This window comes from Anser cygnoides, chromosome 3, assembly GCF_040182565.1.
Source record: "Anser cygnoides isolate HZ-2024a breed goose chromosome 3, Taihu_goose_T2T_genome, whole genome shotgun sequence".
Classification (NCBI taxonomy): Eukaryota; Metazoa; Chordata; class Aves; order Anseriformes; family Anatidae; genus Anser; species Anser cygnoides.
This window is the reverse complement of record NC_089875.1, coordinates 59941607-59957826: the sequence shown is the minus strand read 5'-3', so window position 1 is coordinate 59957826 and position 16220 is coordinate 59941607. Positions and strand designations below refer to the sequence as shown.

At 42.5% G+C, this 16220-nt stretch overlaps 1 protein-coding gene across 5 annotated transcripts in view; it reads left to right on the top strand.

Annotated features, from left to right (window-relative positions):
- The window catches only part of ARFGEF3 (ARFGEF family member 3), a 93657-nt gene extending 80776 nt beyond the window's left edge, over positions 1-12881 (top strand). For all 5 annotated transcript variants that reach the window (XM_066994242.1, XM_066994240.1, XM_066994243.1 and 2 more), the window contains 3 exons: positions 13-143; positions 3893-5117; positions 5866-12881. In XM_066994242.1, coding sequence (XP_066850343.1) covers positions 13-143; positions 3893-5117; positions 5866-6057 — 1548 coding nt within the window. In that variant the 3' untranslated portion in view covers positions 6058-12881. The remainder of the gene's footprint in view (positions 1-12; positions 144-3892; positions 5118-5865) is intronic.
- The last annotated feature ends 3339 nt before the right edge of the window (positions 12882-16220 follow it).

Here is a 16220-nt window from a genome sequence, read left to right as displayed (position 1 = left end):
GTTGTTTTCCAGGTCTTCATGTTGGAGACTCAGTGCTCCCCGAAGACCCCCAGCAACAAGGAAGGGTTTGAACATGCCCAGTCGTGTGTGCTCATCATTGATCTGCCACCAGATAAAAAACCAAATGGGCATACCCAGAGAAGGTAAAATATCTTCTTAGGAAAAGACTGTCATTAAAAGCTAGATAAAAATATTGTCAGGCAGGCAGAGATGTGGACAGGGCCTTAGCAAGCTATGCCTCTCTCCAGGTCTCAACAAAAACAAGAAATACACTGATGAAATATATATATACTTACTTATTTTTTGACACAGGAGACAACTGTTTACTGTTATATGTTCTTTAAATGTTCGCATCATCATTCACTAGGGCAGGCATTTGCAAGAGCTGTTACAGTTGTAGACAGGCCTGTGGCAGTTTCTGTAACGTGACTTTTAGAAAACTAGATGAGGAAAATGCTTCTAATAGGTAGTAAGAGCAGGTAGGTTGCAAATACCTGAAGGATACATAAAGTCACACAAACCCTTCAAGTAACGGAAATGTAGATGAAATTAGGAAAAGAATTCTTATAGGAAATATTGGAAAAACCTTTTTTATATTGAGATTCTTTTTTACAAAAAGTAGAGTAAAAGTACCAGTTTGAAGAAAACTTTGGAAGTGCTGTTATGTTTGCAATAATACCTAGCAAATGAAATAATGTCTGCTATACTAATAGTCTCTTAAATTCAATATTGTCAGATTAAGGAGGTGGAAAAAAACTAATGGGTAATCTGGAGCAGTATAAATCAGAGAGGCCACACCCAAAGCTGCAAAACTGTCAACATATTGATCTAGGGAATTTTCTTTTTGCTTGGCACTTTTTTCATTTTTAAGGAAATCCTTCTGTGTGTTACCACCCCAGAGACCCATGTGTTTGCATGATGCTTAGTCTTATCCCGCCAAGGAATATTTCTTTTTGCTTGCACTTGGTTGTTTGAACAACCACTATAACATCAATAGGGCTCGGAATTAGTGTTCTGCATTCAGGGTTTGTGTTTGTATTGCAAGGTATGTAATACATGGCATATAATTGTCTTATACTAGATACACTAGTATAAGCGGTATGTACCTTACACTAGCTACCACTTAAGGCATCCTCATTCTGAACTAAACTATTGAATGTAAAAAGGGGACAGAATGTGGTGGACAGGATGAAAGACCATGCGAAACATTTCCATTCTTACACAGGTGTACAGAGGTTTCCCCCAACAGCAGGTGCTCTGTTGCCTTAATGTCACAGGACACGGCCCTGCACAGAGATGAAGAAAGGTTGAAATTACAGTCTAACCCCTTCCTTCTTGGTGGGAAAACATCTTTTTTATCCTAAATGTTTGCAGATCCTCCTTCTTGTTACAAAGAATGCAAAGCAAAAGACTGGAATACTTCCCTTCATGGCACATAATGCTATGCAGTCTAACGGTGCATTTGTAAAAGCGGCATGTTTGTTTTTCAACAAAGAAATGAAGCTTGCAATTAATACAAACTCTGAATGCTTTCACACTGCTCTTTGTCTAAACAACTGCAAAAAGTGTATTCCCTGGTAGGGAAATGTTACCCCAGCAGTGTTGATTTTTCACCAAAACAGGGCTAAAAAGTTGACTGCGCCACTATTTTTCATATTACTTGCTATGGCAGTGCAGTAATATGCCAGTCTTGCATGCTAGTAACTGTGGCCTTTCAAAAGTTTTACTTTAACCTTAGTGGAATTTCTCTTCTCCCTTTTTGCTTTTGTTTCCTTAATGCTGCATCGTTTCACAGGAAGCTGGGGTAAGGGAGCTTTTCTTCTTCCTAAAAGTAATAATATATTTCCGTTCCAAACTTTGGGCAGAATAAGAAAATACTATCCTTATCCAGCTTTGGCATTGCGTGTTTTCACCACCAGTTCTGTACCAGTTTCTTTTGGAATTAAGCAGTACTTTAAGTTGGCCATGTAAATTGGCCTTTATGGCTATTGCAAGGAAAGCAGATCTCCTTCATTCTGATCCGGCATTTGGAACAAGATTAGCCTCCTGAAATCAAGCACTCATTTACCTTTATATGTGCTCTTAAGAGCTTTTCTGAGTAAGGCTTCCAAGAGTTTTTACAGCATAAAACTACTTCCCTTTAAAGAGCTCCAATGTATGTATCAATCATCAGGAGTTTTCCACTGTCAGATAATAAGACTATTAGTTTTTACTGATGTATCAGCACTGACAGCTATAGTCATGGTAAGTGCGCTGACATAGGTCAGAAATAACAGTGCTTCTAGAGTTAGCTAATCTATAACTTCTACATGGTCAAGTATATGCAAATCCCTTAAAAGTCTCAGGATTGTCTTTTTTTCTTTTAAAATCAGGACCATTTGTTTGATTTTATAAATCAATTCACAAATCAATTAACATAAGGCAAAATTTTGAGATTTAAAGCATCTGTTCTTCTATTTGGTTGTTTTTTTAAGCCAACATTGCATTCTCAAAATTGACTTTTTGATACAACCCCCCCCTCCCCCCCAAAAAAAAATAATGCCGAAAAGAATTCAAACATTTTGTTCTGGTACTTTGAAAACACTTTTGAAAGTTGTTTAATGAAAGTACATTAATTTTTGCACCAAAATTTTGTAGGCCTACAACTGAACATCTCATGTTGCATGAAGGTTTACTTTGACTTAGACCTAAAACTTCAGTATTGCAAGCAAACTGAAAAACTTTTACCTTACCTGGTAGCAGTGCTACTTAAAATGTGATCCATTATAGTTCCCTAAATCAAAATAAGTATTACTATGTTTATGAGAGCATCATCTCTATTTAAAACAGATATAATCTGATAAAAAGACTTCTCTTAAAATTATTTAAGAGAAGTTTCACAATTTATAATTTTTAATCTGTGAGATACCAATGTCATGCTTTAACAACAGTCCTATCCACCTCTTCTTCCTAACCTCCCTTGCCTGTAAGCCTCTCAGTATTATTTACTAATGAATTACCTAAAATCTTTGTCTGGCAGAGTTTGCTGTTCATAGATTCCCTGTGCAAATCAAAAATCAGTGAGATAAAGAACTCAAACATCTCTCTAACAGGAGGGAATCACCCAGTATTACATGTGAGAAACAGGGCTAAGAATAGCCATGTCCATGCTAGTATCTCTGTATTCAAGTTGAAGTCTTAAAGAGCAAACATTCAGCAGAACTTAGGCTTCTTTGCATGTCCCATTGCACTGCTGATGGTTTTACACATTTTTTTTTATTGGTTGGTTGCCTCTTTGTGTTTTATTTTTAAGAGGTACCCCTGGCATTACTGGAAATGGAAGCCAAGTGGTAAACCAGCTTAGGCCTCATTTTGTCAAAGCAAAGTTAAAATTTGCCGAAATGCCAATGGAGAAGTATTAGGAATGTTTTGACTTAACTGACATTCAGCAACAACAAAAATAGAAGATATAGTCAAGGTACAATGGCAGAAATGCTGCATAATCTGTGTGTTAACAGATTCCTCAATTATAGGAGTTTGAAATGCTCCTGCACCTGCCATGAAATCAAAATGCAGGGTATTTAATCTGTCTCAAGAAAAGGAAAAAATATGTAATAGAGCTTTGTTTCAATACTGCCTCTGCATTAAGTTCCAGTAGAGTGCTTGCTGTGAACGGTTATTTTTCTTAACACATACAAGTGCCTTCCCTTCTAGGAAAGTATCTGAAAGAATAGCTGAAAGACCATTCTAGACCACTTCACCTTCCTCCACTTCTTTGTAACAAGGTTTTGAATATTTGACCCTTCGTTTGCATCCTTCATGTTAGATTCTAACTATTAAGTACTCCTGTATTATTAGTAAAAGCATGAGATGCAATTATATATTTTTTCCTTCCCATGCTTGGTTTACCAAGTATTCCTTTCAGGACGATAGTGGTGAGCTTGCTGTCCCACCAAGTACTGCTCCAGAATTTATATGACATCTTACTGGAAGAATTTGTCAAAGGTCCTTCTAACTTGGAGGAGAAAATGACAATACAAGTACCAGAAAACAAGTTGGCTGGTTTTCTCAGGTACATCTCCATGCAAAACTTGGCTGTCATCTTTGACTTATTGCTGGACTCCTACAGAACAGCCAGAGAGTTTGACACCAGACCTGGGTTGAAGTGCTTGCTGAAAAAAGTGTCTGGCATTAGCGGAGCTGCCAACTTGTATCGCCAGTCAGCCATGAGCTTCAACATCTACTTCCATGCTTTAATTTGTGCTATCCTGACAAACCAGGAGAACATCACCGCAGAGCAAGTGAAAAAGATCCTCTTTGAAGATGACGAGAGAAGCACAGACTCATCGCAGCAGTGCTCTTCAGAAGATGAAGACATTTTTGAAGAAACTGCCCAGGTCAGCCCCCCCCGGGGGAAGGAGAAGAGGCAGTGGAGGGCTCGGATACCGTCTCTGAGCGTCCAGCCCGTCAGCAACGCAGACTGGGGGTGGCTGATCAAGCGGCTTCATAAGCTCTGCATGGAGCTGTGCAACAACTACATCCAGATGCATCTAGACCTGGAAAACAATGTAGAGGAGCCTCCAGTGTTCAAAGGCGACCCTTTCTTTATTTTACCATCCTTTCACTCAGAAACCTCCACCCCATCAACCGGAGGGCAGTCTGGGAAGGACACGCCATCAGAAGATGACCGAAGTCAAATAAGGGACCAGCTGGGAGACAGCCTGACACCCCGAAGTGGAGAAATGCTGCTGCTGCCCCCACCCCTGAGTCCTAAACCAGAGAAAAAAGAGCAAGCAAGGAAAAAAGAGTGGTGGGAGAGTGCGGGCAACAAGATATGCACCATAGCAGCTGACAAAACCATCTCCAAGTTCATGACAGAATACAAGAAAAGAAAGCAGCAACAGGCCATGACATCCTTCACCAAAGAGGTCAAAGTGGAAAAGAAAGGGGAGCTCCTGGGCTCCAGAGGGCAGGACTCACCCATACTCCAGCGGCCACAACATCTTATAGACCAAGGTCAAATGAGGCATTCATTCAGTGCTGGCCCAGAGGTCCTGAGACAAGAGAAGAGACCACGCTCAGGATCCACAGTCAGCTCCCTGAATATATCTGTTAGGGATGCCGAGGCCCAGATTCAGGTAGGACATCTGTAGAATGCTCATACTAATAACAATAATTTAAAAGATACCTATAAATATTTTTCTGTTGCTTTTATTACAGTAATTATAATCTCTTCATTAAACGTCTTCCTCACCTAAAGAAGTCATCATGATGAGGACTGAATGTTTCAGCAGCTGGCATAGACAAAAAGCTAATTTTGTCCTATCAAAAGATCAGGGTTCAGGGCAGGTGTTATCAGGCGTATACTAGCACAGCTTTCAAGAATGCTTTTGTAACTGGAGCTAAAGCTGTTCTTCTCCTAAGAGCTATCAACCTGTGTTGTCCTCATTGCTTACTGCCATGGGCTCCATGCCACCTAAGGACTTTTGAAAATGTGAGGGTACTCGCTGCAATGCTTTTCTATTTAAGAAGATTGTTGTTAATTCCAGAGCAGAAATACTGGGCTCTGTTGCTAAAAAGGAACTTGCTACTTGCAAGTCCAAGTAAGCAAATCAGGGGAAGTGTCAAATTTGGAAATCTTTGTTCACCATGGGATGAAACAATAGGTGATGAAGGGTAAGCATGATACCTGCAATACAAAGTCAAACAGTAACTTAACATTACTGAATTATGCACACACAGTGAACATTAAATTAATATGCTGGCATTACTCAATCCTCTTAGCAAGTCTGCAGCCACAAGGTAACTTACTTTCCGCCTCAGCAGATGGACTCCTCTATATAGAAAGGTCTTCTAAAGAGTCTTTTGTATCCACTTTGCTTGTAGGCATGGACCAACATGGTGCTGACCGTTCTCAACCAGATTCAGGCCCTGCCAGACCAAACGTTCACGGCCCTCCAGCCAGCAGTGTTCCCCTGCATCAGCCAGCTGACTTGCCATGTGACGGACATCCGCGTCCGCCAGGCAGTACGGGAATGGCTGGGACGAGTGGGCCGCATCTACGACATCATCGTTTAAACCTGCTTGGCTCTGTTGCGAAGGGGAGAAGACATCCAAGGTATACAGCAAAGAAGTATTAGGGGTTCATTAATTGCCTATTTGTTGGTGATAAATTAAGAAACAATGAGCTTGTTGATGTATATCCTCTATCCACTTGAGACTGCGTGTCCCTCACTCACTAGCAAAGGAGGCAAAGCATGAATGTGTCCAGGGGGCTTGGGAATGGCCCCAGAGCCCAGAAGCTGCCAGTAAATCAGGCTGGTTCCTAAAGGCATAACACATTTCAGTAGCCTTTGTTTTCATTCAAATTTGCAACAGTGGGAGCCACATCAAACTCAGGTGAACTTCCACACTTGCAATTAGCTGTGAATGGAACTGTCATCTGGGTGTCAAACCAGGCAAGTAAGCCTACATAACTAAAACTAAATAAATAAAAGGCAGGAAAAAGGTGAGGGAAACAGGATAAGTAAAACGGTGGCACTTGTTTGGAGTAACCTTCTGAAATCAGCAAGAGAGAAGAAAGCCAAATAAAGATTATTGTAATAACTATATGCCTTGATCACTAGAGAAAGTTGAAGCTAATTTTGCTCTGAGAAGAGCCTTTGCAGTCTGGTCACATTCAGGGTAGCTAGTGAGTGACAATTAACGTATCCCAGGTTTAAAAACGGTGAACCAAGCACAGGCTATTCATCCTTTCACTAGCCTTGTGGAGTATTGCTCAAAAAAATTGCACAGTCGGGCTGCCCTCTAACACCACCACCCTGGCTACTGCAGCTGATCATTTTTTGACATGCAAGTAGTTCCCCCCAGGGGCAACAGGGAAGTTTGCTTTGCTGTTTCCTGTGATGCTACAGGGGAAGACACCACGAGCAAAGCTACAGCCAGGCTCTGTGACAGTCCCCAGCACTCAACAGAATAAAGCATTCCGGTTCAAGCAACACTGCAGCTAAGCTGGCTTATGCTTCTGCTGGAGCTCTGTAGAGCTCTTTGTAGAGCTGCTGTAGCCAGGAGGACCCTTACCGCCTCCATTAAACTTAGCCTATCACTCCACATTGAGCTTAATCAAGATGGAAAATAGTCTGAAAAGAAGGTATCTAACTTCCCTGTTTTTCTCCCTTTTCTCATCTGTTGCTGTAAACAGAAGGGGACAGAGCCTCATGTAGGTACTTCCCCACCACCACCCCATGCAGCACTTCTGTGAGGACTACTACGGTTTGCCAACATGGTTATCAGGGGGAGAAGGGGAAGGATTGACTTGTACTGTCAGATACGTACATGATGCCCTTCACACTAGACACAGTGAAGGGTTACTTTGCCGCCCAAATTATGTCACAGCCCCTGGGACATTCCATCTCGTACTCCTATACGAGTTTAATGTGATTAAACGTTTAAATAATTTTTTGAAACTAAGTTGAATTTAATCTTGGGTGACCCCCTTAATGTTGTTATCCCAAGGCTTTTTAAAACGTGCACACCAACTAAATATACAGCTTCAGTCCTTGCTACAAAGCCTCCTCAAAAATGTCATCTCTATCAGGCCTGGACTTTGCACATCTGTTTTTAGCATCTTGAACCAGAAAAAGAAAAAAAAAAAAGAGGGTCGGTCCAAGAGGATCGACTGAACAGCCATCACCCAAGCTGACATGTTACTAAGAGTCTGCCACCACCATCCTGCCTTTGCCCTCCATCACCCACTCCCCGTCCTCACCTGCTAGACTCCTGCAGGGAATACTTTGTCCTATAGCGTTCTGCAGTGTCAGTCACGCTGTTTCCCCTTCTTTCAAAATTTCCTTTTGTTAAATTGTTTCAAGAACATAAAAAAAAAATCCTTAAAAACAACTCTCTCACCACCTACGTTGTCAATTGATAAAGGTATTAAATTACTTATTTATAAAGTCAGTTTTCCCAACAGATCGAGTCCTTCGCTGGGGACAGGTGAGATTAGCCCTTGGTATATAGGAGTGGTGGCAATGTTTGGTTTCTGTTGCCATGTCTTTCTTACACATCTTTTGGTAAAGTAAAAGGATGATTATATTTTTGTTAATCTTTTTAATTGGGCATCTATACAGAACTGCTTTTAAAGCAGTACATTAATTAGGCAGCAACCAAAATCAGAATAAACTTTATGCAAGACACCTAACTGCTATTTTTCATTATATGTGCATTTAAGGGATTCAGCTCTTCACTGTGCTTATCTAAAACAAGCAAATCCCTGAACCACATTAGAGAAGTAAAATTGGTGGCAGTACCAACAGAATCACTCAGGATTCCAGAAGCAGTCCCAGTGCCTGGGAAGCACTGTGGTTACGTTATCTGTAAATCAGAAAGAAAAGCTCTAGGAATGAAAATACCTGCCCCCACCCAGGCCTACAAACACAGCATAGCCTGGTGTTACACGATTAGCCGGCTGCTTGACCCGAAATACTGCTGTTGCCCTATTTCAAACTTCTCCTTCCACGTTACGCACTAAGTGCCCATTGTCACCCTCAGTGCCTCTGTTCATTCACACCCCTCCCTTAGGCAGCCCTAAGAGGACTTAACTGAGTGATTCCAGAAATGGGATGAGGATGAAGGAACCTTTGTAATAGCAGGCTTTAAACGAGCAAAGTTTAGCAGGTGCCACTCCTTTTCTTTCTTTGTGAAATGGTAAGCAGAGGAGCACAACGGCTCGTTGCCACTTTAGGAACCATTAATCTTATGCATAGACAAAAAGAGCATGGCATTGGTTTATGAGATTTTTTTTTTTTTTTGCTAGTTTAGCCACAGAAATCAGCAAGCCCCAAAGAAATAAAATGCTGTGTGTGTGTGTGAAGTCACCATTTCACAGGCCTGCGCACTCTAGTTCATGCATACTTTGGGCTGCTTGTGAGCTTTTAGCCCAAAGAAGGCGCCCGTGCAGCACGGGCCCAGGAGAAGGGTACTGGCAGCAAACCCTCGTGAGCTTCAGAAGGGGACTCCCTAACTCTGACCACACCAGGCCCGGCCAGCTGCACCACCTTACAGCCACTTCTCTGCTTTCCACTGCTGACTGGAGAAGCACCTCAGGCAGTTGCATAAAGTAGCTCTTGTCTCCACACCTAAGTCTTTCTTTCTCACGTAACTCATTCAAATTCTTACCAAATTTCTTTATCTCAAATTCATAGCACCTAATGCACAGGGTAAGAGCAGCATATTACCAGCTTCAGAGTTGAATCGGAACATTTACTTGAGCCTCGGGGAAAACAAAAACAACAAATCAACCCGCAGTCTGCACATTCTCTGTTCTGGTTAATGACCACATTTTTCTCTCACACCTTCTTTTTTGACACAGACTTCTGTAGGAGCTGTTTTTTGATTTTCATCTAACTAACTGGCAAGTTAGCTATTTTTAAAACTCTTTAGCCAGTTATTTTTGTTTAGGTGACCTGCTTTCAAAAGTTACATGGCGGTTTGCAACCCTGCTCGGGTACCAGAGCCACACGCTGGCTCCGCTGCCTTGGTTCAATTCACATCACCCCCAAGAAGGGAGAGGCAGCTCCGTCTTCTGAAAGATGTTTCAGGCAGCCACCGACAGAGAAAGTTGCTATTAGCCAGAAACAAACACACCTGCTCACAAGGAATAACTTCACCGTGCGAATATTTAAAGCTGGAAGAAGTGGCACACCCACCAGGCGTTATTGTACGGTACAGGATCAGGGTCTGACCCCGGCTGCAGACCATGCGCATACGGTCACGTTACTCTGCAGTGCCATTACATGCAGATACACAACAGGAGAGGTGTTTATGCCTGTAGCTCCAGGCACTGTGAGCACTCTGCATGTTAGCAGAGGGATAGCTACATTACCAGGATGTTTATCGTGCACTCTGTTCATGTTTGCATCAGGCCAGCCGTGACATCTGACATCAGCAGTTAACGCAGTCCTTCTGGTAACGTCCCTACTCTTTCCTGAGCACTCAGCAGCCACAGAATTGGCAACACCATCTCCTGGTTAACGTGTTTTCATGTCTTAGGATGTTAAGATACAGATTTAATCCTCCGCTAGGAATGGACACTTTAGAATAATTTACTTAATTCAACATCTAAAAATAATTACTAGGGAAAGATTTACGTAGACCTGGGGAAAAATTTCCTTGTAAAACTCCAAACGCTGGCAACACAGCTCTTGTCTCATCACAGCTAAACAATACACATCCTCTGGAGTATAGCTGGCTCCTGGCAAGGCCAAGCAGAGTTTACACCCGTAACTTGATCTGGTAAGGTACTTTGCCTTTAATTTGAGCTTCAAGTTCTCTTTAATTTTACAGTAAAATTCACTGACAAGTCTTCATCTGCCACAGAGGTAACTGCCACCTATTAATAAGCTTGTGTTACCCTACATAATCTCCATTTGCTCTTGCTATAGTAGTGTCTCAGCGCTGTGGCGCTCAGAGCAGGACCAGTATGAAACTTGAGTGGCCAACAAGCTAACAAGTAGAGAGGTCCAGCTCTGCATGCTGCCCGCACTTGCTATCTCTTGCTACAACTTAGGCCCATACTCAAAACACCTCAGCTGTTGAAATCAGTGGAAATATTTAATACTCTGGACTCAGTCCTTGAATCCTTCAATCCCTGCATACAAGTTCACAAGTCCTCAGGAAAGGGGAAGTCTTATATGGTTTTGATGTCACTTTCTCTGCTGTGGTCCTCTACACCCTTCCGCTTGGAAATCCACAAGAGCCAGCACATCGTACCCCTCTGCATCCCAGTGCCCCCAGATACAACTTTCACATTTGCACAGATCCAGTTTTAATGTGTAAGAAGCTGACCATAGCGAGCCAAAGCAATTTATTTCTGCCTAGCTCTTGTGTACAAGCTTATTTGGAAACTCAGCATGCAGCGTAGGTGTTTTCACCTTTAGCAAACCATTCTAGAAATGCTATTACTCAGTGATAAGCTGTTTCTAATTTAAAAAGAAAAAAGAAGAACCTCCTTTCTTCCCTTCTCTTGATTTTTGTGGGGGTATGATAAGATTATGCTTATGCAAACTGTTTAATCATTCTTGTTATAATAATTTCTGCGAAGATCTGTGTATAGTGCTAATCATGGCACATGAAATGAGATAGATAGTAGTTTTTTCTTCCAATTTTTGATCATTCCACAATTCTTTGAAAAAAAAATTAGCTTATACCATCAATTATATACACCTTATCTTCTTTTTTAATATAAAAGGACCAAGTTACCATAGCTCAGAAGCACAAATACTGGATTTTATGCAATGTAGATAACATCTGGCAGCTATTGACCCCTCTTCTCTGAACCTCCCTATTTTGAGTAGAGCTTGTCTAGGGATACAACCTGGTGGTCCATCAGCAGCCCTCACTAGCAACACACCTGGCTCTCCAGGAAGTTGTACGGCTGCAAGGAAGAAGCGTTACCTCCTCTGTGTTGTTTCCACTAATTCCCCTCAACATACACTTTATATGCGATATTAACTGTATGGTTTCATTTCATACTAAACAAACCGCTTTGGACAAACACAGCAGGCTGGCTATTTAAAAGGACAATTAAAAAAAGCACCTGGCATGAGCACGCATCATTCTTTTCAGTTAACACTCAGAGGTCCAAGAACTAAAAGCAGAGGGAAGAGGAAATGCCCTAATTCTGACTGTGGATATCAGTGGAGCTACACTGTATGATCCTGGATTAATGCAATAATGAGCTTGCCTGTGGGACCAGATCTCTCAAATCCTCTTTATTTTTGGCAAATTTCACAAGCTGAGGTTTGCAGGGTCTCCCCTGCCACACTGTTTCAGGGAACTGGGTTTATGGAGGGCGTTTTTTGTTAAGAAACATGGCAAGAGGATCTATTTCAATTCCTTTACCCCAACATTGCACTTTAAAAAGTAGTTACGTATTTCCACAAATTTCATCCCAATACCATGGAGCACTAGGGCCCTATTTCCTATTCATACATTGGTTTGTCTGGGTTGCAGTGAAATGCTGGGCTTGCCCACGAAGCAAGTTGAAATGAGAGAGAGCAGTGCTAGCAGAGAAGCCCAGGTACACAGGTTCAGCAAGGGACAAATATCGCCTCCGTAACTGGGCTGTGGCTCCTGAGACCCCAGCTCTGCGGAGGAAAGCACCAAAGGGAGATACCAAAGGGGAAAGGCAGAACCCTGTGGTACCTGAGCCCCGGACCGCACAGTTTGCTGGAGCAGGTGGGAGCTAGAGATTTGAAAAGTATGCAATGACAGCAGCGAGCACCTTCTTTCAGTTCCCCCCTCTCCACCTCCTTTTTTGTCACTAGTGATGATACTGCAGATGCACTTCCATGGGCCCTTTGACCAGAACTGAAAACTGAACAAAAGCCAAAGGGAGTGGACACTCCATTTTGCCAAAGATCTAATCCTTCCTATTCCAAAATGAAAAATTTTATTTCCATGATGATGGCTGCCATATGAAGCAGTTTACTACAAAATACTATTCCCAGGACTTCATCTCTATAGCTGTATATTCAGGAGGAGCCACTAATATTTTTTGAGAAAGACCATAAATCGCCTTGTCAAGAGTTCTTACATTGGGTTTGCCTTCTACAGAGCTCATACCTAGCTGCAGTCCCCCCGTTTCATTCATGTTTCCTCCCTCTGCCTTTCTGCTCTGACTCAGAGAAACCTCCCCGTACCTGCTGCGTCCCTTCGTGCTGCTAGCTTTGTTTGGTTCCTTGGCGTCCATTGTTCAGGCAGTCGCTGTAAGCTGGCTTGCAACTTGTATTTTGTGTATATTTTGTTCAGACTGAATCCTGAACTGGAAATATTTTAAAAGAAAAATTATGAACTATTTATGTTGCTTGTGTTGTAGAATAAAGAAGCAAATGCAAAAAGCATCTGGCTCTTGTTTTGTCTAAAGATAGTTATTTCATGGTTACTGGCTAAGCACAAGGTAACAGAACTGGGGAGGCTGCTGTTGTTTTTCTTTCCCCAGTGGGAGCTGAGACCTAAGAACTGCAAGGAGCGAGCCCTACACCACTTCCAGCCGGAGTTTGGGCTGGGAAGAGGCAGGGAGGGGTGGGAAGAAGGATCAAGCTGCTGAGACAGCTGAAGGAGCAAGCAGACACGATGCAGAATTTCACAGAACAAGCAAAGGATTTCTCCCCCTCGTTAAATCCAGCCAAATATTTTTTGACTTTAATTTCTCAAAAATGCCAGCTCCAGTGAAAACGATGGCAGCAAAGACATCTGTTTCAGTCATACCAGTGTCCTAATTGCACCAGTCATACCAGTGTCCCTAAAAAGCTGTATGGACTGAACTCTAGAAAAGCAGTTCCAAACCAAAGCACACCGCCTCACTGCCACCGAAATCCAGGCACTGCCTCTGCCCCGCTGTGCCCCCAGCATCAGGGCCATGCTCTGCAAACACCACAAGCAGCGAGCACGGAGATCCTTAGCGTGCGAGTTCACAGCAAAACTGCATTGGGTTTCCAAGCCGGGCACTCCCCAGCTGCATTTCCCTGCCACTCTGAGTTTAACTGGCTCTCAAAGTGTTCCCATTCCAGAAGTGCATGCCAACAGCAAGGATGGTGCAAGGTTTTGCCCCTTCTCAAGGCTTTGTAAGGGCCACCCACCACCACCTGAATCCCTCATTTTGATCAAAGTTGGATCAATAATTCCTTTTGCAGTTCAAAACCCTTTAATTTAATGGGATCACCACATGAAAATGGGAAACGCTTCCTGCACAAGCACCTCACACACTTCGAATGCGAACAAAATTTAGATGCAGAAAAAGAAAGGGTCAACCAGTACTCTAGTAGAGAGCCAGTACTCCCTACGAGCCCATGCCTAGGGTCCCTGGCATTGCCAGGCATGGTCTTGAGGAGCCAGAGTTAGGACCTGCACGGCCAGGTTTCTGCTGTTATTCCTTCTGGCTAAGTAAATTAAAGCTAGTAGGAGCATCTCTGCCCAAGCAAACATCTCACCTCTGTTCTTCTGAACAGGTATTTCCTTCAACTATCCCCACCATAATATTACTCCCTGCAGTGCTTTAAGCACCGAAGCACCACAAGGTCTGGCCATCAATGTCTGTTACACAACAGCCTCATCAGCAGGAAGGTTAAAAGAAATGTATTAGAGCAGATTACAAAGCAACTAAATGAGGTTGCGACACTTTAATAATCTTATGGCATTTCTGGCAAAACGGGAGTTTGTTAAATCCCAACAGTCTGATCTAATTCAATTCCAGGAAGCCACCTTCTGCTGCGCTACGTCTCATTTAGATCCCATTAGAAAGACTTTCTTTTCCTCCTAAACAGCACTCATTAATGTAAAACAGCTACCGGGTTAAATACAGAAAATACTACTCCACTATTTCACTAATTCTTTACGTGTACAAGGTCTGTCTGTCTTCTCACTCGACAGTGGGGGCAGATTAGCCTGGCTTCTGCTGCCACTGCGGGGAGAGGAAGATGTGCACACATGGTGGAAGTCTCTTTGTAGTTACATATAGGACACTTGTGCTTCTCCCATTCGTTGGCTTTAATTAAACACACTTGCTAAAGAAAACAGCTGTTACCAAATACATATAAAATGTACACACACACACACACACACAAAAGAAAGGCAGTGGCCATTTAACGAGTCACTTCATAGGCAAAGACAAAAGATTGCTTTTGGTGTAGCTAATTGACCAGCGGTGAAACATTCCCATTGAATTTTTTACCAAACATATTTATCAGCAGAAAGCCATCTTGTTTCAATCTTATAAGGCTAGCTTTTAGGCCCAGGAAGGTTGGCTCGCTCAATTCCCTCTCCAGTCTAGCAAGAGAGGGTCAGGTTCAGGGGGAAAACAGCCACCAAACCTCACAAACCCCCACATTCCCTCAGGGGCTCAGGTAGAGCTCCTCCTTTCTCCGCCATTACAAGAAGTGCAGAAGATTGGTGCATGGAGATCCAATTACCCTAATCGCCCTCTATGATATATATTTATTTACGGCAAGTAGGATTTCAAAACTGATAATTTTTCACAATGTAGGTTTGCCCCTGGCTACACTGTATTAATCTGTAGTCAACTACCAGCGAAGAGCTCCCCTGATACAAGCCGGACATCTTTCCCGGTTATTTTTTGCCAGGGTGCCAAGAGAGTGCCCAGTGTCACCACTACCATCTTACAGAGGGGATGAAAAGTGAGCAAGTCAAAAATTTGTCTGCGACTTCAAAAGGCCACAAAGCATCTATGTTGTCTCCTCTGGCCTCCTGTTTATCCCACAGCTGTAGACCTGTGGGATAATATCTGGCCAGAGGGGGGATAAAAACAAAAACACACACACACAAAAAAAAATCCACTGTACAGACAGCTTATGGGAAGGATAAACAGCAAGGCAAACTAAACACTAAACCTCCTGTTGTTGACCTACCTGGAGGGAAATTCAAAGATTCCCAATTTGTTTAAAACTCTGATACTTTAAACCACAGTATTTTTCAGAGACCATTATCTTACACTGATGGGGGGACAAAGGGGAAGTTGAATTTCAACCTAAGAAAAAAAAAATGAAGACACTTTGAGCAGCTACAGCACAGCCAATGGAACAGCAGGCACAGGACAGAAGAGAAGGGAAACACTTGGCTAATGCACTATAGGGTTGTATAGGACACTGCTGGCACAACTCATAAACTCAGAAGTATGGCAATAATGGGAAAATATTTTCAGTAATCTTGCTGGAAGCATGTTCTCTCCAAGATAGATATTCACATTTTACAGATGAAGAAACCTTTCTTTTGGTCCACTGAGTACGCCTATGACAGAAGTAGAAATAAAAGGTAGAACCAGGTTCTGTCTGCTGAGCCACATGAAGCAGAGGGTGATCTCCAGTTTCTGAGCTTCTGGCAAAGAAGCTAGCATCAGGATAAACCTCTTAACATCTAATGTCACTGTAAACAAACACAAGTTGAACTCTTTATCCAAATGCCTGACACAACATCCTAGAACAGCACGCTCAGCACCCAGGGTTCAAAATCCAACAGAATCCCAAACAAATCAAAGCCAGGCTGCATGTGCAATCTTCTGACCCCTGACAGAAACCCAAGGTTTTTATTGTTTTGGCTTGGGTCATTTAAAACAAAACAAAACAAAACAAAAAAAAACTGTGAGATCTGTACCCATGAAGCAGAGACAATACTTCTGGTTTGGCAGCCCTAGGGAAACACGCTGAAGCTCTTTATTTGCTGTGGTT